The sequence below is a fragment of the Coturnix japonica genome, chromosome Z (assembly GCF_054131305.1).
Source record: "Coturnix japonica strain WE chromosome Z, WE-NBRP24, whole genome shotgun sequence".
In the NCBI taxonomy this organism is placed as follows: Eukaryota; Metazoa; Chordata; class Aves; order Galliformes; family Phasianidae; genus Coturnix; species Coturnix japonica.
Window position 1 is genome coordinate 38,449,638 of NC_140702.1, and position 23,976 is coordinate 38,473,613.

The window sequence follows — 23,976 nt, forward strand, 5'->3', positions numbered from 1 at the left end:
AAATTCTGGTTAACCAAATTTTCAGAAATTGCTACTGAAATACATTCAGTCACATGACTTAAGAAAGTGTTCTTCTGCAGCTGTTAAACTTTATAGACTGGTTTGAAATGGTAAACTTGTAAAAAATCTAGCATGGATAGAAGTACACATAATACTCCTTCATTTTTCCAAGTTTTCTATAGTTTACTATGCATTATGATGTGAGAGGAGGGGAAAAGAAAACTAGTCTTTATTTTGCTTTGAATTGCAGTCTTCAGTGTGATGTACATTTCGGTGCAGCTATTTGGCTGATAGAATGTGTGTAGTTTCAACTATTTTAATGTACCTCTCATGACATTTCACCAGGAACCAAATTACAGCTTGTTCTGGCAGTAGACAAAACAGCCAGACATGACAAGTGGGGAGAGGCATGGTCATCGTCCGACACAAATCTTGCCTAAGTATTAGTGACAAATATGTTAGTTAAAAAGAAATGTGGGTTAGTAAATCTTTTACTTTTCTTTTTCCTTTTCTTTTCCAAAACCACAGTTGCCAATGGCTTGGCTGGAACTGCAGAAATAAGAAAACTAATATTACACATTCCTGTGATTCCTTTTCAGTGAAATGTATCCTGGTCATATTTCAGGATATCATGATCTAATACAGACTTCCGTTGAATTTTCTGTATAATTATCTTCTGGCCCAGGGAGATAGTGGAGTCTCCTTCTATGGAGATATTCAAGACACACCTGGATGCCAACCTTTGAGACCTATTGTAGGCTACCTGCTTCAGTGGTAGGGGCTGGACTTGATGATCTCTTGAGGTAGCTTCCAAACCTTGCAATTCAAAGACAATAATAATTTCATAAAGATATATAAAATGGCTGTGCTGAAAGTAATGCCTCCTATTTTGTTTTGTTGACCCATAATGTCAGAGGTAGATGTTGGTGATGACACAGTAGAGGTTGACCCCTCCAGCTAATATTCCTTTACATTTTGATGCCATGAGAAAGATGGCAGCAGGGAGGCCCTGACATTGATAACATTAATTTTCCATATCTATTTGAGCAACTTTCAACTTTTATTGTAAAGTGAGGGACTGAGACAAAACTGAAGAAGACTTTAGTTGTTAAAAATTGTTTGAGGCCCATTGAGCAGGAACTAGGCTGCCGAATAATGCAGACAACATAATGAACTGGTGATAAATGATCCCAAGTGGGCCCCTGCTGAGTGCCAGGAGAATATGTTTATACAGTAGATTTATTATCTTAACATCTTTTTGCAGTGACCTCCAATTTAGACAAAATACCTGAAACATTTATAATCTGTGTGGGTTTTTTTGTAACTAATGGAAAATTGCTTTGTTATTTATCTAGAGCAGCTGTGGGTATTATCATGTGGAGAATGTAGAATTGGTTTGCTAAACTCTTCTGTCAGGTAGGTAAAAGTAATTAAACCAGATTTGGGGTGTGAATCTCTGTCAAATCTGTTATTGGATAAGTAATTAAAGCTGCTTATTTATCTTTGGGGCAATAAACCCAATAACTTCTGCAAAGTTAGTGCTTTCTGGCTTTTTCTCCTTTTAATATTAAACCTTTCTCTGCAAATGCTGTTACTACTATTTGTTTCACATCTGCATTTATCATTTTCATAAAGAAACACAAGTGATTGTAAAGAGTTGCTTAATGCAGATCATAAAGATATACAAATAGAATTAACAGGTGTTTCAATGCTTGAATGTGTTAAATCATTAGCTTTATGATAGCTGCTCGAAGGTTCCTACACCAGAGGCAGTGCAGAGGTAGAAGCTTCATTTTCCACAGGTACAGTGTAATTAACATTCAAGAAAGCTCAATTATCTGTTTACTGTCCACTGCTCTATTTCATCTTGCTCCCTCAGAGGATTTGTAGATGTACACAACATTCCTTACACAGAAAGTCCTCTTCAGTTCTCAGAAAGACGTCCTTTCCAGCAGTAGGACACTTGACACAAGTAAATAAACGAATAAATAAAATGAATAAATGTAAAAATTGCAGTAGCATCTTTTGCTAAGTAATAGTTCATCATCAAAACTGCTGGACTTGAATGTTTTCAGTGAGTTCAGGAAAAAAATATTCTTCTAGTTCTCTTGTATGCCACAGTCACATCTCTTCAAATGTATGATATTAGTTCTACGATTTTAGATTTACAGAGAAAATATGTTGCAGAACATTTTATCTTTTAACAATATGATTTAACTTTAGTACTTTTAATATTTGATTCTCTTTCCTAGGCTCAGAAATATGTACCATAATCAAAGGATATATGTAAGACCCACAGTACCACTGTCTTTTTGCTAACATATTTTTCTGCTAGAGCTCCAAAAAGCAGCAGACAGCTGAGATCCTGAACACAAGAAAGATATGGACATACCAGTGTGAGCCCAACAAAGGGCCATGAGGATGGAGCACCTTTCCTACAAGGAGAGGCTGGGAAAACTGCGGCTGTTCAACATGGAAATCAGAAGGCTCAGGGGTTGTTATCAGTGTGCATAAATACTCGATGGGAGGGAATGAAGAAGAGGGTTGTAGATTCTTCTTAGGAATGTCCACAGACAGGACAAGAGGTAGTGATACCAGCTATGAAATTCCTTCTGAACGCAAGGAATCAATTTCTACTGTGTGGGTTGTCAACTCCGGCTCAGGTTTCAATGGGACCTTATGGAATCTCTGTCTGGTGAGATAACAAACCTGACGGGACACAGCCCTGGGCAACCTGCTAACAGCTGACCATTTTTAAGCAGATGGTGGACCTAAGGAAGTCCTTTCCCTCAGCTGATCTGTGAATCTATTATTCTGAATAGTGTCTGGAAAAGGCAGGAGCAACACTCTTGGCCTGACTGATAGGTAGTTTGTATGTATCCATGTTATTGTTTTCTGAAGAAGAAGCTTAGCCACTAATTTATCTGGGGAGTAACAACTGAGGTATATATAAGGGTCTGGTCTGGTGAAAGAAAGGAAAGAGTGAAAGAAAAGGATACATTCTCAGTTCATTTTTGTTTATTCTGCACATGGTCATCACTGGTTTTTGCTAACATGACACACATTTCAGCAAATTAATGATATTCTGCAAGTTCACATGAACCCGTACATACTGAACAATTAATGAATTTTAGTACTGAAATGAGATAGTGTTATTTTGTGCAGCACTTAACATGTATTCATAAATAATCATGCATACAAACATATTAAGTCACTTAAAACTGTAATCAGTAATTTTCAAGTCCTGGCAACCAGCAGATTTCAATTGGAATATACCATTTGGCCTACTTGGCCTTAATAAAATTTTCAAAGAAGGGGCAGCATGTGCTTTTTAATCTATTTCTTGATGTCTAGTAGTAAGTAAATGAACACGAGTTTGGTGGGTATGACAAATTAATATGCACACTGACAACTTATAAACACAGTATTGCTTAGGGAATTACTATATGAATATACACAAGCAATTACATGTTTTAAATGATTTATTTCATTTTCTGAATAATATACCACTGAAGTGGAAACTGATAAAAAGGAGAATACAAATAAAAATATTATATCAACTTTTTACTGAACTTATTAAATGGAGGCCCTCTTAATGAGGAAATTAATGAATGAAGCAGCTCATTATGGATAGGCATTCCTTGTGGTCGTTAAGAATTTGTCACCATAGACCCGTCATAGTCAGTTTAATTATGATTAATGTCTTATCTTGAATTCCATCTCCATTCATGTCTGAGGAATAAATGCAAAACCTATTATATGATCAAAGTTCATAAAAGAGGGTAAGCTGCTGATGGCCTAATATTTTATTCATCTTCACATTCATATTTATCATTTTTACGAGAATGAAAGGCAATATTACAATATTTTTGAAATTTTGTTAAGTACATAAAACCTCTTGTTCTTCCCAGAACCAGGATCTTGTGTTCAACACAAAACATCTTAACAGCTTTTTCAGATGCAGATGCCACTGTATGATGTCAGTTTGAATAAAGAGAAAGATTATTTTTGTCTCTAAACTTTACTGTAGGACTTGCTATGCTGCATAATTTAAAACATTTTTTATTTGGTCAAGACTCTCATAAACACCAGTGCAAATTGTACACGAGCTGCAATCAATGTTTAGATTGTTACTTGTGTTGTTTTTAATCTGCATATGTACATGGAGTGAATGTAGGGAGTATGTTTTAATTAATTTATATTTCCAAAGGCCTGTCAGTCATCAATAGTCCATACTTCCCATTATTTGATGCTCTATTTGATCTGTTAAATCTTGTCCACACTAATAGCTTAGTCTGAAATAGTACAACTGTGTCTGGCTGTGTTATATTGGTTACATTAATATTATGAATTCAGTCCTTTATTTTCTTAATGACACACGCATCAGACTTTCAGTCTGTATTTCCTCTCCAATTTTTTGAGTACCTAGGCTAATTTCAGAAAAATCTTTGTTTTGGTATAGAATCAGAGGTGTCAGAAGTAAGAAATCTGAGTGAACTACTGAGATTCAGATTAGGTGGGGGTATGGGGACTAAAGGGTGGAAATTTACTGTGTTATAGAATTAGCATTTCCAGTGTTCACAGATAACTTTATCTTACTGAATTACAAAAGTAATTATTTTGCTATTTCTAAGAAAAAGACCAGGGCAAAATATGATATTTCTTAAACAATTTAATATGAACTTTGTTATAGGAGGCATATTTCTTGACTAAAGCTTCCAAAAATGCCAATTCTGTAATATGGTAGTGTACTTTTTTTTTTTTTTTTTAACTTATTATTTTATTTATTTTCTTTCACTGCACTGCACTTAGTTCCAGAAATTAATCAGTGCTCTATAGCCTGGGCAGGGTAGACTCCATCCTCTCTAGCTGCAGAAGTCAGACAGGAGTTAGGCAGATCTTTGGGAGCAGAGGGCAAGGTTGCTAAGTGAGAAAATGAAGTTTTCAGAGAATAGGACTATATTCCATCCTGTTCTTTTTTTCTGGAGCCTCTGAGGTGTTGCTGAGCTAAACCACAAAACCAGCGTTATCACCTGTGGCCATTCTTTAATGGTTCCTGATACTGTAAGTACTTCAATTTAAATTTGCATCAAAAGAGAACACATGGGATATTTTGGAAACAATAACAGATTTCTCATCTAATTCTCATCCATTCTAGCATAAGCTAGCAGTTGTACAAACAGAAAATTGCAGTCTTTTAGGCCCCTTGAAAGAGCCAGACTCTATTTGTAAGCAAAAGTAAACGTGTAACTTCATTTTCTTGTAATTGCTAAACACTCTTAAAAATTGTTACTGAAATTCGAATAATGAATGAATGGAGTCTTATCAGATCATTCACTTTAACATTAATGACCTTTTGAAGTAAGTAACTTTAAAAGTTGCGTTATTTACCTAATTGAACTGCTTTACCTTAATTTGTTTCTACTGGGTGAATGTAAGCTTTAGTTACAAACTTTTTGCTGTTCTCGATGGTATTTAAAGTCTTCTTTGACAACACCAAAACATTATGAGTTCTATTCAACTAGAACGAAATGTGTATGAGTCAAGGAAGGAAAAAAAAAAAAAAAAAAAAGCCTAAAATCTATCAAGATCATAGAAAGGAGAACACAGTAGAACTGAGATCCAGGAACACATTCTTTCCTCTGCATTTTTTTCCATTTAAAAAAATGAAGAATTTCTATTTTCTTTGCCATTTGAAGGCCATCTCATCTCACTTCAAATCCTGGGAATAACCAGAGGCAAGTTTACCTCATCACTGTATAAGCCTGTGAAGTCAATATAAATAGCTTAAGTGAAGGATTTGAAAGTCCACATTTTAATTACGATTTCCCATAGGTATTTGGGGTCATATGTTTAAGAGTGTGTGATGTTCTTAAAAGCTATGTCTTTCAGCAGTCTCCACTACTGACTTCATGAGTCTGCCCTTTAGAAAAGCACCCTCTATCATATTTATGATGTTGTCTTACTTAAAATGGATACTAATCCAAGTCTACCCAAGGTTTAACTGTACTGCTATGACTGTCATAGCACTGAACCCCAAGGGGACAGAGTAGACCTGAGCAGCAACTTCTGTGCTGCACTGATACCTCACTTCCAGATCACACTAAAGTCTTGGTGCTCTCTTTCCCTCTGTATTTCCAGAGTACTCTCTTTGTACGGCTGCTTCTCTGTTCTCATTCTTGTCCTCCTGCTTCATCTTTGCTTAGAGTCTGCATGGTATTGCTGCTGACTCTGCTTTTGTCAGATTTTTATGTAGTTTTTCCTCCTGTTCTCAAATGCATCCCCTTGTGTACACGATTCAAGCTGCCAGTCACAACCTGTAACAACTCCACTTTATTCACTCTGCCTTTAAAACTCACTTTGACTATTTGGCTTATAGTGATTTTTAAATAAATGCTGACTGTGTATTTTAAAATATCATTCAGCTATTTTTATTTGTACAAAAGGTGTTCAGTTTGCCTATTGTTATTCCCTTCCTGATCCCTTTCCTTAGACAATAGGCTCTTCACATCAAGGTTGTATTGAATACACTGTGGGTGTTATACATACCATTGCTGGAATTGTTTTAATGTCAAAGTAACAATTACGTAATTGCACCACCACCACTGTACTTCTCTGGGAATATGAAAAACATTGGGGGGGTTTGGTTTTGGTTTTTCTGTTGATGCATTCATGCAACATCCTTTCTGGGTAAGTGGACGAGAGAATGAAAAATAACAGAATGCAAAGGGAGACTCCACAGTCACAGCCACTGAAGGAGGGTTTACTGTACTGGCAAAAGTACGAGTGACAATTCCTGCATGCCTCACCGGTGTCACTGGTACTCAAGTTAGGTAATTTTTTCACCTTATGAATAAATCGAACAAAGCAAGAATCATCAACACAACTGGATAACTGCATCCTTACCGTTCAGTCCTCACTCAGATAGGAGCTCTGCTTTTCTGCTCCATGTTTACTTGGGCTGTGACTAATTTCTGAATTGCTCTGGTTTTGCCCTGGCACCTTTTTATAGATTTCTGTGAGCACAGAAAGAAAAAGGAGAGAGAGCAGAGAATAACTAGACATAAGCATTCCATTATTAATAGAGTTTACATAGGAATAAATTCACAAAATAATGTAAATGCCTGGGTAAGGTTAATTTTGATTTTAAGTGTTAAGTGTCCCCCAGGGTCTTTCTCCATTAAGCAAAAGTTTACCAAACACAGTTATAGCTATGATCTCCAAGCAGGGAGAGCAAGTGACCAAAGCAGAAGACCTTGGTGGAGATGACATATTCAGCCATTAAGTGAGAAAGAGGTAGCAGCCCTATGGAGGCACAGGCAGTTCCCAGTTACACTGATCTGCTCCAGGGAGCAAAAAGCAGCTGTGCACCTTTCTGCCAGTCCATCCCTTTTCCTGAGCTGCCACTTCATGCATGACAGACACTGGATCCTGTGCCTTGCTAACACAGTCCCTAGCCAGCAGCACTGCAGGTGTCATAGCATGATGGTGCCTGCAGAGCTGTTGATTTTGCTTCTTGATCGTATTACCTTATCTCATCAGTTTTGTTCCTCAGTAAGTACAAATAAATATATCTCTATATACAATGTTTCTATTTTCATATCAGGATACCAGTATCCTGGTTGAATGAATCAGAACAGTGCTGGTGCTAATGTTTTCCTACACCAGTGAAGATGCAGTAACTACTCCTCATACCTAGGCTACTTTAATATGCTTGGTTACCATGCAGTTGAGACTGTGTGGCAGATGTGCAGACCATAGCAACAACTCTGCAGGTAAAACTGACAGACCTACAGTTTTTCATCCAAATGGGAGACAGATCAAACTGCTGGTGAAATAAGTGGGATTTTGCTTTTGATTTCTGTAGAGAGCTATGACATGCCCTTGTCTGGAGATTTATTTATCCTGTTACAGGGAATTTTTAAAAATACCTCAGTTCCAGAAGTCATAGAATGACTGGTACAGACTGTCACAGATGGGCCAGTGCTCCAATCTAGGCTTCTTTACATTTAGAAGACTCAATGGTAAAATAACTGCAGATATTGCCATGAAGAAAATGTTGGGTTGTATTAGAGAGCCATTCCTCAGTTCTACACAGAATTTCTTCAGCTCCCTTCATTGTTCAATATTTGTTTTATGATCATCAGGAAGGTTATTGTAGAAGCCAGTAATGTTTCTCATGGGAATGTAGTCAGAACCATAATCCACTAATAAACGTAAATTAGGGTATAGCTTGCTTTAACCTCACACTAGAAAGCAGGAAAAAAAGAAAAAGCCCAGAGAATATATCTCTTGAAATAAACTTTAATTGCTGTAAAAAGGATTGTGAAAGAAAAATAATGTGTAATTGAAAGAGCTTATGGATAACTTTTATTTGCACTGGAAACATAAAATAGATGTCAAGAAGTGGAAAAAAAAATATAAGGGAAAGATTAACTGCTTCAAAGTCATTAGTTGACAGTGTGGAACTTTAGTCTGAATAACACTTAAAAGCATGATAAAAAGAGTTTGGGTAGTGTAATGGCGAGCAGAGGTAGTAGAAGGATTATGGAAATCTCAGTAATCAGTGCTATTTTTAAGTCTCTTCTCAAGTTAATGATACACAGTACATAATAGATTTCATTTTTAAGAGAAAGTTAGTTTTGCATTCATGGCTATGAAGAATGTATTTGAACCTTTCTTTTTAATACTTCTACAAGGCAAAAGAAAAATTTGTGAGTTGTGGGGAAGACAGAGTTCAGAAGTCTCGAATGGCTCAAGTTAAGTTAACAATATTTGGCCTTATATATTTTGTACACTGATAAGGCAATAGGCAAAATGGGATGTTTATCCTTATGTTGTCTTTTGAGAAAGAGAAGGAGCAAATTGCTCTGCTTTTGGTTGATGCCACTGGTCAAGAAGCACAAAGATTCCCAAATCAGTAATATATAAATGTTATACTTCTGGGTAATCCCATTTTCTTTTAATGAATCCACTCCATTATGAGACGAAAAGACCTCTGAGTGTAACTTTCATTATAACAGGCTGTTTTATGTCTTTTGTTTCTACAGCACACTTTCACTTCTATCCACGCTTCACACACATACACACACACAGAATTTTTGTTTTCATTATGAGAAGTCTATAATTTCCAAAATTAGTACAAAAATCTTACATTAAAAAAAAAAACCAAAAAAAAAAAAAAACCACCAAAAAAATGGAAAGTAATTTGCATAATGTGTTTGTATATAACTTAGGGCTGGGTGTTTCATAGAAACTGAATTGTTGACTCTGCAAGACAATGTATGTAGAAACGATGTCTCACAGTCCTTCATGTAGGTGTTCAAAAAGCTTTTCTTCCTGGTGTCTGTATTTAAAGAAAGATAACCCCTGACAGAGTTGTTGCTCCACTGCTGGTTCAGTGAAAGTGATTATCGGTGGTGCCTGTCCATAGTGTCAACCTCTGTTAGTTTAACTCTTGCTGTATTTATGAGAGGGGAGGTTGTGAGTGTTGTATATCTTAACTTGTTTAATTCTGACAAAACAGTCTCCACGCTACAAAGCAATCTTTTTAACCACAAGCCAACCTATTTTTGTTGAAGGAATATGCAAAATACTTTGTTCATATTTGCCTCTTGTCTCATGTAGTTTACCTGATTAGCTGCTGTTAGAGAAGATGTATTACAAATACTCATTCCTCAAGGCAAGTGAAAGGAGTCTCTTGTAACCTCAGTAATGCTATTGGGAATATATTTGACCCCACACCTCCAGTCCTGACATTGTTCAACCATATCCCACAACTACTGAATTTCAATTATTTGCTCAGAAGAGCCATTCATAATTGCCTGGTGTAAGCCTGCCTTTAGGATGCAAAGCAGAAAACAATGAAAATGCTACACTGGCGAATTAGAACAGCAGTACTTAAATGTATAAATTTACTGGGCCTCTTTTCACAGCTTTCTCTTTCTATTCTGAGAGGCCTCAGCCTGGTGACATCAAAGACAGGATTATGTGAAAAGATAAAAACTTGATCTAATGTCCATGTTTGAAGTCATGAAAGTCCTCTTCTCACGAAGCCAAAATAACCCTCCTTACAGCACAATGAGCTAGGGTCCAGGTGCAGGGGGGGAAGGTTTCAGCAAGGCACTGGGGATATCTCAGAAGCCAAGGAGTTGTACATTTAGCCATAATCTTCCCAAATGTGCTAAAAGATTGTATATAGGCTTTGGAAGCTCTGTCCTGCCAATTTATATGTTAAATCTTTCTTTTAAGTGAAGAATGTTATCATGCATGTGGTTGGATTGGCGTTTAATGAGAGTTTAACCTGTTTCACCTATTTATAGGGAAATCTACATTATGATACGTGTGGAAGATAAAAGGAGTGCTGGAATACATTGTCATCTAAGTACAATACAATAGCATCTTATTAGCTTCCCCATACACAGTATTTCCAGTACACTTACTGCAATGTAGGACAAAACCATGGATTACAATTGCTCCTCTCAGTGAAGAAGTCTTCCTACATTCAAGTATTCTCTCACATGAAACAGTCTGCTCTGAGTCTCTAAAAACTGACTACAAAGTGCAGATTTACACCCTCTAAAGATGTTCAGGCCCATGCAAGAAGACTCTTATTTTAACACGCACATGTCAAAATACATGCCCTCAAAGATCCTTGCACTTAAAAGAGTGAAACATCCGTTCTGGGCCTAGAGAGCCCCAAACAAGCCAAAACAAGTGCTTCTATTCAACCTGCAATGTATGCCAGTTTCTAGAAGATTTTATAAACATCAGCTGCTAGTAAGAATGTTTGCCATCTGGAATGTCTATCTGTAGCATCTATCGTTCTAAAATGCAATTCTCTTTTTCCTGGATTTTCAAACAGTGATTGATTTTCACTAGCAGAAAAGATAGAGAGACATCGGTGTATCTAATCACAACTATAGACAATCAGAAGGAACAATGCTTGTAAAAAAAGAAGGAATTAAAATGTCACTCACCTGACATTCCTCACAGTTTCGACTCCTGTCTTGAACAAATTGCAATATTTTTATCATGCTCGATTCTGCTCCAACGGTGGGAGATGATTTATCAGTGGATTATTTGCAATTACTTTGAAATAATATATTATTAAGAATATTACTACTGTTTTTATGTACCTTTAAATTATATGCTTCTTTTTTTAAAAAAAAAGAAACAGATAGAAGTATTGGGGAAAAAAACTGTCCACTCATTCTGGCTTATGACTACAAGCTGAATATCTTTTAAGATCATTTTTCTTTCTCCCACTGAGTCCCAGTCATTAATTACATCCTGCCTTTTCTCAATTGTAAAAGGTTTAGAATTGGATACTCTGTTGAATGGAAAGCTTTATTAGTGCAAGCTTCATGGAAGAACCACCAGGACCATTTTTGGTAAATTAGTCCATTGTGGACAGGGTTGTTTTGAGTGTTGCTTCATGATGTAGGACACAAAAATTAGTGCTTGTTCTATAGGCAGGTAGGATATTAACTAGATTTCACTGAGGTCTTAAATCATTAGAATATGTATTTTATTATGATCTTACTGCTTAGACAAATTGTTTATCAAGCTGACCTTACAGGTTTGTATTTTTTTCCAGTCTAGCTTTCACGCAGCAGAGTGATGTTAAAATGATTGGATAACTACAAAGAAAGGTTTTCATTACTTGATGGTGGTGGGAAGACCCTCGTAGAAGATTTTCAGGACGTAAAAGGGGAAGCAACTTTAATCCTGCAAGAGGCCCTTGAGCCTTCTTTTGGCATTTGCAGCTCTGGGTGGTCCAGCTGAATCCTTTGTGGTCACTAGGGTCCCCCTAAGCATGTTGATGACAATGCAATTTGTGGAAATTCTTGGGATGAGGGCTTGTTGGAGTATTCAACAAGCTCTCAGCATCCTTCACTGCTTCTGTGCTGTATTCACGCTCCCACCATCCCATATTTTGTCTGTGTTTTTGTGCACTGAAAACCTTCTCTACCAGATGCAGGAGCAGGAAAGTTTTGCTAAGAAATTTTATAATAAATGAGATTTGGTTGCACAGTCCAGAATAACTGGGTAGTGCCAGTGCTAGAGTTGAAGTCAGTTGCCTGATTGGTTTGGTGAAAAGCAACAAAAAAATGACATCATCCATTTATCCAGGGGACAAGATGCAGACATCTGCCAGCATCAGGACCTCCAGGCACAATGACACAGTCCTTCCAGGGAGCTGGAGCTCCATGGTCCCTGGAAATGGGTAATGCTAATTGGAAACCACAAAGCTCTGAGAGGTGAGGAAAACTGATTAGCAGGCTTCTCTCAGTAAAAAAAAAAAAAAAAAAGAAGGGGGGGTGGGGGATGGGGGGGAAGGAAATACTTCACACATTTGAGGCTCAAAGAAAAATAAGTAATTTGTCTGAATTCAGTCTCTGAGGCAGTGCTGGGCCCAAAGCTTGTTTTCAGAAGAGTGAAAATGGATTTTCCTACTGCTTTCCAAGTACAGTTACCAGCAACGCCACAGAGTTTTATCAGTGCCGTGTTTCATTCCACAGTCCTTCAGTTGTTCTCATCTGCACATTCCTGGGATTTAAAAGCAAATTAACAAAATGAAACACTCTTCCTACAAAAAAGAAGAGGAGCTTGCTCCAAAGGCATCAACCAATATATGTGAGTTTTAAATACAGACTCTGACCCTGCTACCAGAAATCTGTGTAAAGTTAAGTTTCCTTTATTTCTGCTCACCTGGATAAAAAAACAAAACAAAACAAAAAAACAAAACAAAACAAAACAAAAAAAAACCCAAAAGAAAAACCCAAAAAACTATAGTTCCTTTTCTCTTGTATTTATCTCTGTTCAACATTTGACATATAAAAAATTGATATAATTTCTTTAGTGGGTAGACTGAAAAAAATATACTTCCTATCTTCCTTACAAATTCTCAAGAAGCGAAAATGTTACAGGTATGTTTTATTTTGACTTATCCCTTTGCTATGATGGTGCCTTTTTCTGAGGAGATTCTGCACTGTTTTCATCATTTGGGCTGGTGGGTTCGAAAGTGAAGTGTTTCTATAAGCACCGCATCAGTACTGAAAAGTTTGAGAACTGTTACAGAACTCTCCAAATGTCCTTGCTATACTGAGTAAAAGTAATTGAATCTTTGCTTTTCATTATATCCACCCGAAAGGTTTGAATAGAAACTATGTCAATCCACTTTTCCTCTCAGCTTTTCTGTGCCTACTGGAGGAATTATCACCTGGATGTCAACGACCTGATTAATTATTCAATAACATTTTAAAATCAAAGAAATTTTGATTGTAAAAGCACCTTCATTTGCAGCAATAATTAATTCTTTCAGATGTCTTCAATGTGCCCTCGTAAACTGATACTGAGTAAAAGTCATTGAATATCCCTTGCATATTTAAGAGCCCAAAGTTTCCTCCTGCACAGGCTGAGAATTTTTCTGCTCAATTCTAGTTCCCTTTGCGTGTCATCTGCAGGTGTTGTATAGAATCTTCAAAACAACCTTCCAAAACTGTGAGATTGAAGTAAGCATTTCACCAAGCACTGGCAATATTGGAAACATTCTCTGTGAAATTATGTTCTTGCATTAAAGTCTGGGTGAAATGTTAGTGATTTTAGATCTTGAGTTGTTCTTTAAGTTGACAGAATTGTTAAAAAACTCTAAGGGTAGGAAAAGTAAAACTATTAAAAGAAAACCTGTTTACCAGTCTTGCAACATTTTTAGTAATTCTTATTTATAAGAAAATGTATCTCTTATGCAGCTAGGATGTTCTCTTGTGTAGGATGAAATGGATTTATTTCAGGCTGCATAGGTAGTTTTCTTGACCATGTTAAGCGATGGAAAATGTACAAGAGAGTTTGTTTTCCTTGTTTGAATTCCGTGTAAGTAAATCTCTGGGCATTTGACTACCAGAATGAAAAGCTTGTTCAGAAGAAGTCAATTTGCCTCCAAGAGAAGATAGCGCAAACTAAGAGGAGGCTTTGCAGCTGTACACCAAAATATTAATGTTAAAAGGATATACCTTTACTGAGGAGTTGCCTTTCAATAGTGGTCTTCTTCTTTCTGCCTTCTGCCACAAATACCAACTCCCCACTTCAGGAACTTACAGAAAACTGGTAGTAGACACTGGATGGCTGTGAATCACTGCAGTGATGTGGTTCTACTCTAATTTGTGGCCAAACAAATGGAGGACAGTTCTAGGCAGCTTTTTAAAGATTCAGCAAAGCAAAGGAAAGTGATTGAGTTCAGCAGTTTTCTTGTTCCTGTCTCACAAGGAATGTGTGTTCATGATGCTTGCTAGGCATGACAAGGAAAACTAAATCTGTTGGCAGAAAGCTAAAAGTCCCGGTAAAAATTATTCTCTCTATGAAGAAGACATAGAGTATTGGCAGCTGAAGACTGTTATAACTACTGCTAAGGCATTGGTGATCCTTCATGGCAAATAGAGAATTAGTTACTAAATTGTGATCAGAAGGTAGGAAGAATTCACTATCAAAGTGGAAGATTATGAATTGTAGGGTAGACACTTTTGAGTTAAACACCATAGAGATGGACATGTGATCAGAAATGAATAAAATTCTGTGAAGTTAAAAAATCACTATGCAGGGAAAGAATAAATGGGGATGATAAAAAGAATATTGTAAGTATAATAAAGATAATAGAATCCATGAGATCTTGCACTTTCCTTCTTGGCCTTTGTATTCCTGCAAACTCACTGAGTTTTCTACTCACCTGTTGCAAAGGAGATTCTTCTCAGTTGCTTATGTCTGGCAAACCACCTCAAAACTTTGTTACAAGATCCAAAATGCATGAATTTAAGTGTCATGTTACTTGATTTCACACTATTATGTTCTATACCCAGACCCTTCTGTGAAATTCTAACCTCCCCTCCTTATAGTGAGGATTTCCCAGGCACCATGCTAACAAACTCCTTACAGAAGCTCTGTTCAATATTCAGTTTATCTCACAACATTTATTTTCACTAAAAATCAGTTTTCAGAGAAGAGCATTCTGTGATAGCTTGCATTTCCTCTTAAATATTTTAAGCATTAAATATATTAATTCTATTTATTTATTAATTTTTCTTAATTTTATTTATTTTTATTAATTAATAAATACTGTATATTTAGACTTATACAGCAGCATATTTGTTTTAATTTCCTTTACAATTCCCTGTCCTTCAAAACAAAGTCAGCCTAAATGACTGATATTTTCTTTGTATTCTCCCTTCACCTCCTTCTGGAAGTTTGTGCATGAAATTTACTGATGAAACAGGGATGCATGTTCAAAGCACGGAATACACAAAATGTAAAATCTGGAGCAAGGCTGATTTTGAATCTCAGTTTAAACGCATATTTTCAACTCAGTAGTGCATTTGTTTGTTTATTGGCATTGACCACATCTTTGGTTTTTAATTAGTATGTAACAGATAACATTAAAAACAACAGTTTCTGTAAGGAACTCAGTTAATTCAACTTGCTTTCTGTTTCACTGGTGTGACTCATGTACCTTTATTTCGAAGATGTATCCCTTCTTCTTGGTTGTTTTTTTTTTTGTTTGGTTGTTGGTTTTGGTCATTATTTCTTTTGCAAACACTTGAAGAAGAAATCATGCATTGATTCATTTTCCAGGCCTCATCCTAACAACCCCATCCAAGTTAAAAAAAAAAAAAAAAAAGTATTCTATGATAACTTGCCAGCAATGTGCCATGTATTTCCTTTCAGGGTCAAGTGTACCAAGAATTATCTTCATAAGAGGTCAATAAAAAATCAATTAACTTAACAAAATGTGAGCTCCTAGCAGTTGCAGATAGACAATTTATTAATCATAGGAAGTATCACAATAATTTTCAGACTTAGTAATCTCTTATGGTTTGGATTCATGACAACAAGAGTAAAATGACCACAAGGTTTAAGAAAACTTAGATTTCAAGTCTTAGAGAGAGCTGAAACCCAAATCACACATCCTACATAAAACAGTATGTTAATATTAAAACACAGATGCCAACTACAATCACATTACTAAATTCTCTTACATTTTTCCCAGCAAATGATCATTTTCCAGTCACAGATCTATGGTGCAAGCAAATATTTTAGTACATAAAAAATACATTTTTCTACTTTCTTCCTGCAGTTTTGTCCAGAATTAAACACTGATTGAGCTTCAGATTATTACGACGAAAGAAAGTCCTGATCCACACTGGGAGTTTGCTTTGTGTTATGTACAGTTAGGAGACTTTTTTGCTAGAGTGAAAACTGACAGTAGATAAAAATGAACAACCTTTATCAGTTAAAAAACTGTTTGATTAATAATTTATTCACTGGGTAGCACTGGTGTTTGGCCAAAAAGGCTACTTTTTTTTTTGACGTCAGGGGGCTGTGGGGGATGAAGAATATCATTTTTTTTTCTCCTTTTTTGTTTGATTGCTTTCAGCTTAGTCTCTGTATTTTTGTCCCTGTAGTAGTTCCAAGGACTGTCAGTGTCTATCATCCAATAGTTATCTTTATGCATAATATAACAAAAGTACCACGTACTGTGGTCTAACACCTTTCCCTCAAGTGCTTTGCTATAAAAACATGGTATTATTCCTCACTGAAAATTAGTGCCTCTCCCAGTGTAGATTAAGCATTTGTGAAAGTCCAGAGAAATATTACAAAACCGTTGTACATCGTGGATATCAAATGCATTAAACCCTACATTTTAAAGCTCTATGAAGCTCAACATTAGGGTCCTCTCATTTATCACGTGTCATAACTTGACCATTTTCTCCTCAGACCAAACAGGTGTGTTGTTTTTTTGTTTTGTTTTGTTTTGTTTTGTTTTTCACTAGCTCTGCAAGCAGAGAAAGAGATGTAGATTTAAGCAGTACACTGACATGGATGCCTCAGACATGCATAGCACAGACATGACCAGTGTTGCAGTACCAGGACACAGATATTCAAATTGCAGAATCATAGAATATCCTCGGTTGGAAGAAATCCAGAAAAGATCAACGCATCCAAACAAATGTATACCTGACTGTATGCCCCCGCCTTCCATGCTGAAAAGCCTGAGCCTCTTGCATTCTACTTGTACAGAAGATGTACCTTTGATTCTCTCATCCGATTCTGCCTCCTGCCAGCTTTAATCAGTCTGCAATTAGGTGGAGGAGATCACCAAATTCCATGATGCGTTCAACTTTACTTAGGACTTAAACAGGAATGTTATATTTTCTGTTATGTTCTTTTCTCATTACTTTTTTTTTTTTTTTTTTTTTTTTTTTCCCCTACAGCTAGCAAATACTGAGATAATATATTCTTAGAGACATCTACCACAACATCATAAGGATCCTAATTTCAGGATCTACTATTATGTACATAAATCCCCATGCATATCTGTTTGCATATATCAACGAGTTTCACCTTCCATTTACCATCCTGCAACTCAGTGCAGAGGTCTTTCTGCAGCTCCAAATTTGCCAGCTCTCCTTTTTTATTGATCTGGATGACTTAAGATCATAAAAAACTTCTCTATATTTTCCACGTCTTCTACTTAAAACAACTATGAGCTTTTGGGATACTCAACACCAATTCATGTGGTACTCCACTGTGAAAATTTGGCACTTTTTCCACTCTTTCCTTTCCCATCCTCATCCACCAAGTATTTTCTCCAATGGCTGTTGGACTCTGCCTTTGTGAAAAAGATCCCAAGTCTTACTCAGTATTTCACAGAGGTTACATTTATTCTTAAGTGATGGCATGACTCCACTCTACCTGCCATTCTATATTTGATTGGCATTGGTACACAGATATGAATTTGAATCTTTTTTGTGCTGAAGAGTTCTTGAGCTTCCTTTGGAGGGCCTGAGAAGTGCTCTAGTAATTTGGCCTTCTTGCGTGGGCAGCAACAGCAACCACATTGTATCAAATAAAAAGGAGGACCACAGATTAACAACACAGATTCAGGATAGAGCTTTAGGCAGTTAAGATTTGGTATTTAGCATATAGAAGTCTAAAATTATACCTAGTTAATCTAACTAAAGCTGGTTATTCATACCATGTGTTCAGAAAACTTGGACATTTCCAGAATGTCCAAAATCCAAGGTGGAAGATTACTTTTCAAAACTGAGATTCTTATGAATTTTGAGAACTTACAGGAATGAGCATATCTTAAAATAGCCTTTACAAACAGTGACTTAATATAAAATCTTACACCAAAAGGGAAAATTGGATCCTACAAACCCCAGCAGACTTCCCAGATCAATTTCTGGTACGAAAGACTTCAGTTCTCAATCAAAGGAGCCTAGAATTCCTCAGATAATATTGGTAGTTACATTGCAGCAGGTGTCACTGAGCTCCGAATTCACTCAACAGAGAGAGCGCCGTATATCAGACCATAAACACTTTTATTCTTGCAATCTTACTGCCTTTGCTTGGCTGTTCTTGATATGTGTGCCCTGTGGACTGATAACATGGTGCCAAGTTAGGTGTATCACACAGGAACAAACTCTCATAAGTAGAACTACTCTTCATCGTGTTAGCTAGCCACAATGAGCCAGAAATACCGGGAGGAGGATTAACTTCTGTTCTTAGGCCACCATTCTTCTAACAATCTCTCAGCTACCTTTGGCAGTCTAATGGCACTAGGACTAAGCTTGCTTGTCTTTTCTTTCCTGCATCTGCTTCTTCGGGTTACAGCCATCCCATCTGCTCCCACCCAGGCTCAGATACCTACTCTTTACAGAGCACAGATGTGCTTTATTCTGAAGGCAAGTCGTTTCTGCGTGTATGGCATTGGGAAAGCAGACAGGCATAAGTCTGTGAGCCTGATTTCTTGTCAAGTAAAAATCTTACCCTACTCCAGTTTACACCTGATTTGTTTTGTTTGTCTGGAGGAAAGAGTGCTATTTTATTTTCCTAGACTTTATACTGTCATCGGTTTTTGAGCAGCATTGGGATCTGTTTTGTTTATATTTTAGGAACACTGATCTTTGAGATTCAATGTCGTAACAATACAAAGTCTTCGCTTGGAGTCGGGGCTCTTAAAAAATAAGAGATAACACACAGACTATTTAGACTCACCTCCCGCTTCCTATATGCTGCCGCCTGAGCGAAAAATCTGTTCGGACGGGCAGCGTGGCTCGGCGCATTGCTCCGCGAAGCTCCCCCCGGAGCCCCCAGCCCGCAGCCGGACCCCTACCTCCGCCCGCGCTCCCCGAAGGGCCCCGCGATGTCCCGCTGCCCGCACGCCGCTTCCCGGGTCATTATCCTACAGTCAAATAAAGTTTTCCCTACTCGTTTTAGCAGATTGCCGAGAATCTTCCCAGCTCTCCGGAAGCATCTCGCTTATCCCTGGGGGAACTGCTGCGACTTTCGCTCCGGGTTTCCCATCTCTCTCGCCCCTAACGCCTTTCGGAGGGGAAATCTTCTTTCCTAGGGTTGCTTCGGAGCGCAGAGGGCGGTGGACACACCTAATCATACCGAGCCATGCAAAATTAGTGCAATTCGCGTCCTATTTGGGAGACTGCTTTCTTTATAAGCAAAGAGTTTTAGCAGCAGAAATACCGTCTCGGTTTTTCTTGCCTAAAATGGAAGACAGCGGGGTAAAGAAAACGTGGAACACTGTTTTTAATTTTTTTCCCCTTGGTGATTTCTTTTGCTCGGTTTATCTGGATGCAAAACTTTTGCGGCAGTTGCCCTGACTGTCCAACTTCCAAAAAGCCGTACCTACCCGTACCTCTTTAACAACATTAACGCACAGCATTGCCTCGATAAACTGCAGTTGCAACACCAACGGTGCTTTCCAGGGTCGGGGGTGCTCCTGCGCAGCCCCCACCGGCACCCTGCTATCCTCGCGGAACGTCGGGAGCCAGCACTGAGTGCGGGGCTCCCCGGAACCCCACACCTGCTTTTCCCACCTAGTTCCAATGCGGAGGAGGGAACCGCGACACAGGGTCACACCCGCTGCCCCGCGTGAGGCGGGGACGTCTTGGGCAGCGACTGAGACCCACGCCCGGAGAAAGCCGCGGGCTCTGAGGGGTTTCGTCCATTCCCTTCCAGGTTTGTCGCCGAGGAAACTTTTGTGTCGCCTAATCTGTCTGGGGCGAAAGGAAGTGAGCTGCAAGCGCACGTCCCTTTCCCGGCTCAAAAGGCGAATACTGCGGAGAGCAGCACCAGCAGAAGCAAATGGACAGGTGTGTTTAATGACCACTGGGGTTCAGCAAGGTGGGCAGCAGCCGCTACCAAAGCAGCCGCCACTCATCAACCAGAACACCGCTCTCCTGCTTCCTACCCCCCTGCTCTGCACGGACCTCCCTTCTGTCGGAAAATTGTTTTCACTAAAGTGCTTTTCCCGAAGAATTTTTAATTATTTTCTCTTTATTATTATTTTTTTCCCCATCCAACAGATTTTTGCGTTCATGTTCACATGGAGAAAACGCCAAGCGACGCACAAAGAACAGAGGTGTCCGTGAGCAGCGAGGCGCGATACGACAAGCACGAGCTAACCGCGAGTGGCGGGGCTGGTTTCATTCTAAGAGCGATCGGGGCAGCTCGGGTACGGACTGCCCGGGAGGTCACACTGCTGTCCCTCCCCGGGAACGACCCTCACTGAGATGGAGTGTGGAAGCGTGAGGGGAAGGACAAGCAGCCGATAGCTAAAGGGGCCCTCCGACGTCAGTGCCGTTGTCATTTAAATCCCCACTAATTAATCGAGCAGCTCAGAGCTCACTCGTCAAACGGAGAGCACGTCGCTCCCCGCGGCCCCGTGGCGATACCCGCGTGTCGGCCGCCTCCTTCGGAACGACACCCCAACCCCGCTGAGCAGGTGCTGCTGGAGGCAGAGCAGAGAACGGCAGAGCTCAGAGGCGGCTTCCCCCGTCAGCTGCTCCCGTCCCACTCCAGGCAGAACCCGGCCCCGCTACCCCGAGTCCATGAGGGGAAACTCCGACAGGAGACCCGGCCGCTCCGAGCCCCTCCTGCGCGGTCCGACCCTGACTTTCAGCATCAGCGCTCTGTCACTAACGATATGTAACGACTATAAAAGCTCTTACCTGCGACCTGGCTCATATAAAATCTGATTGTACACAACACAAACACACACACCGCAGGGTGCGGGCACCGGGCCCCGCGTGTTCCCCGCGTCCCCGTCCCGGGAGCCGCCCTGCCCCCGGTCCCGGCCCTTAGGAGTGCACCAGGACGGAGTGCAGAGAGCTCTTGCCCTCGGAGGCGGCGCCCGCCGCCTGCTCCAGGAGCGCGGCGGAAGCCGGGGAGGCTGAGGGGCAGAGCTGCGAGGAGGCGACCGTCAGCGCGGGCATGGAGGGAGCCGGCTTGATGGGCACGGGCACGGCGGGCATGGTCTGCGCCGGCGGATGGCAGAGCGCCTTCACGGGCACCCCGAAGGGTCCGTAATCGGGGGACACGGGCACGCCGGACACGGGGTCCATCACCCCGACGTGGGGCCACACGGAACCGACCACGCCGCTGGGCACCGGGTAGCCCAGATGGTGCATCACGGAGGCCAGCGGCAGCCCGCCGGCCTGCAGCACGCCCTTGTAATCTCTGCCGATGATGTTCTCGATGGCGAAGGGATGCTTGAAGCCCGAGGGCTGGCTGCCGCCGTAGGGCGAGAACTGCGGCAGCCTCCCCACGGCGGCGGCAGCAGCGGCGGCGGCCACGGCCGCCTCGGGACCCGCCAGCCCCGGCACCTTGCCCGGGGGCGGCGGCGGCGGCGGCGGCGGGTGCGGATGGAAGTAGTGAGCCATGTGCGGGCCCCCGGGCGCCGGCGACTTCCCGGGGCCTCCGCTCGCCGCGCCGCCCGCCCCGCCGCCACTTCCGCCGCCACCGCCCCCGGGCAGGTGGTGCTCGGGTCGCAGGACCTTGAAGCGCTTGCGGCGGCGGAGGAAGCTGCCGTTCTCGAACATGTCCCCGCAGTCGGGGTGCAGCGCCCAGAAGCTGCCCTTCCCCGGCTGGTCGGGGCGGCGCGGGATCTTGATGAAGCAGTCGTTGAAGGAGAGGTTGTGGCGGAGCGAGTTCTGCCAGCGCTGCGTGTGCTCTCGGTAGTAGGGGAAGCGCTCCATAATGAACTTGTAGATGTCGCTCAGGGGCAGCATCTTCTCGGCCGAGTGCTGGATGGCCATGGCCGTCAGAGAGATGTAGGAGTAGGGCGGCTTCTGATCGCTGTACGAGCTCTTCCCCGGCCTGGGCATCGCCGCCCCGCCGCTGTTCTTTCCCAGCCGCTGGCCCAGGCGCCTCGCGGCGGGATGGGGACGCTGTGTCCGGCGCTGCCCTGACCCGCCGCCGCTTCTACATCGTGGGTGCTGCCCGCACGGACCTCGCGAGACCGCGGCCGGCCCGCGAGCTGAAAGCTCAGCTCCCCCGGGCGGCCTCGCCCCGTTCCCGGACCGCCAGGACGGGAGGGACGCAGGGCAAGGGCAGCTCCTGTCCCTCGCAGGTGTTCCCCCTCTTCTCCAGGAGGCCGCCGGCTCGCTCGGGCGTCCCCGCTGCCCCCTCGCACTCTCCGCTGGAGTTGATGCTCCGCACTCACAGAGGGCTGGGGAGCACGAAATGACCCCGGGTCTCTGCAGGGACGGGAGGAAGGAACTCGGAACGCCCCGCTCACCGCTCAGTCCGGCGTCCCCAGAAAAAGTTTTCGGCAGAGGCGAGCGCTGGCGGCTGCGGGAGGAGGCAAGAGGGGCGGCCGCGGCCGCGGCTGTGTCGGGGCTGCGCGCGGTGCGCGGTTTTGTAATGCTGCCCGAGCCGGGAGACCCCCGCGGCTCCTGCTCTCCCGCTATCACATGACAGTGGCTCAGGGACTTGGCGTCTGGCGGAACGGGAGCGGGAAGAGTCTCCCCGGTCCCCTCTCACGCTTCCTCAGCGGGGCGCGGGGGGGGGGGGGGGGGGCGCGGGGAGGAGAGCAAACGCCACGCGAGGGCGAGATCCACTTTCACAACACGGGGCTGGGAGGGGCAGCTCGGGCAGGGGGCTCCCCCCCTCCGCCTCCCGCAGCCTCTTTTCACCCGCTCCCGCTCCGCACGGTCTCAGCTGCCGCCCCGGGCGGCTACGCAGCACCTGAAAGGGGGGGCGGTCAAGGCCTCCCCGCGCCCCGGGGCACCCGAGGGGACGGCCCTAAGGTGGCCCTGGGAACCAGAGAAGAGAGAGGCTTTCGGGATAATTTCTGAGCATCCTGTTCATTGAGTTTAAGAGGCTGTGGGAAGCCCAGCACAAACCCAGAGAAGAGCGCAGAAAGCACAAGCACTGCTCTCCAAATTGTTAACATCAGTTCCCGGTACCGACGCGTGTGGCCAGCGGGGAGCAGCGCCGGGCCGCCGCGTGCTCTGCCGTGCGGGCCATCCTTTGTGAAGAAATCAGTAACCAGCTCTACAGTTCACACGCATCCTCCGGACCTTGCTGCAGCGGGCAGCTAGAAACAGGGAAATGTGCTCTATTCGTCTCCGCTGGAGTTGGGGGGGAACCCTGCCCAGCACAGGCAGCTGTTAAAGCCAAGTCAGAGGGATGCTATAGGACGTGCCGGCGTTAGGATGATTGCTCGGGCTTTTGTTGGCTCAATAAATAAATTAGCTGAAGTAGCCCTGCGATGGGAGCCCCGCGTCCCGCTCGGCACTGACCCAAGAGGCCAGGCCTGCCGGGGCACAGGCGGCGGCCGCCCGGCTCTGGGGCGGCGGAGAGCTCCGGCCGTGGCCTCCACCGGGCAGGCTCCGCGGGTGGGAACGGCAATCGGGAGAGGAAACAAAGCTAAAAAATCCAATGTCTACCTAGAATCTCTGACAGGAGGATGAAGGGAAAGACTGATCTAAATTCAATAGTGTTTCCCCTGACCGATGGCAGTCGAGGGAAAAGCGCAGCCAAAGGGGAAGAAGGAGGATAAGCACTCGCTGATGCAGTGTCGGAAAGGCAGGTTTCGAGAGGACGTGCGTGCTGTGCTGTAAAATTTCCAGGTGTTTGTCTGAAGCATTCGTTTTGTCTCTGGGAATTCAGGGGTCGCTC

General features: G+C 42.2%; 1 protein-coding gene across 1 annotated transcript; it reads right to left on the minus strand.

Moving 5' to 3' along the window:
* Positions 1-21,021: 21,021 nt before the first annotated feature.
* Positions 21,022-22,826, minus strand: FOXB2 (forkhead box B2). Its single transcript, XM_032441467.2, has one exon. The coding sequence runs from the start codon at positions 22,176-22,178 to the stop codon at positions 21,153-21,155; it is 1,026 nt and encodes a 341-aa protein (XP_032297358.2). The 5' UTR covers positions 22,179-22,826; the 3' UTR covers positions 21,022-21,152.
* Positions 22,827-23,976: the final 1,150 nt, after the last annotated feature.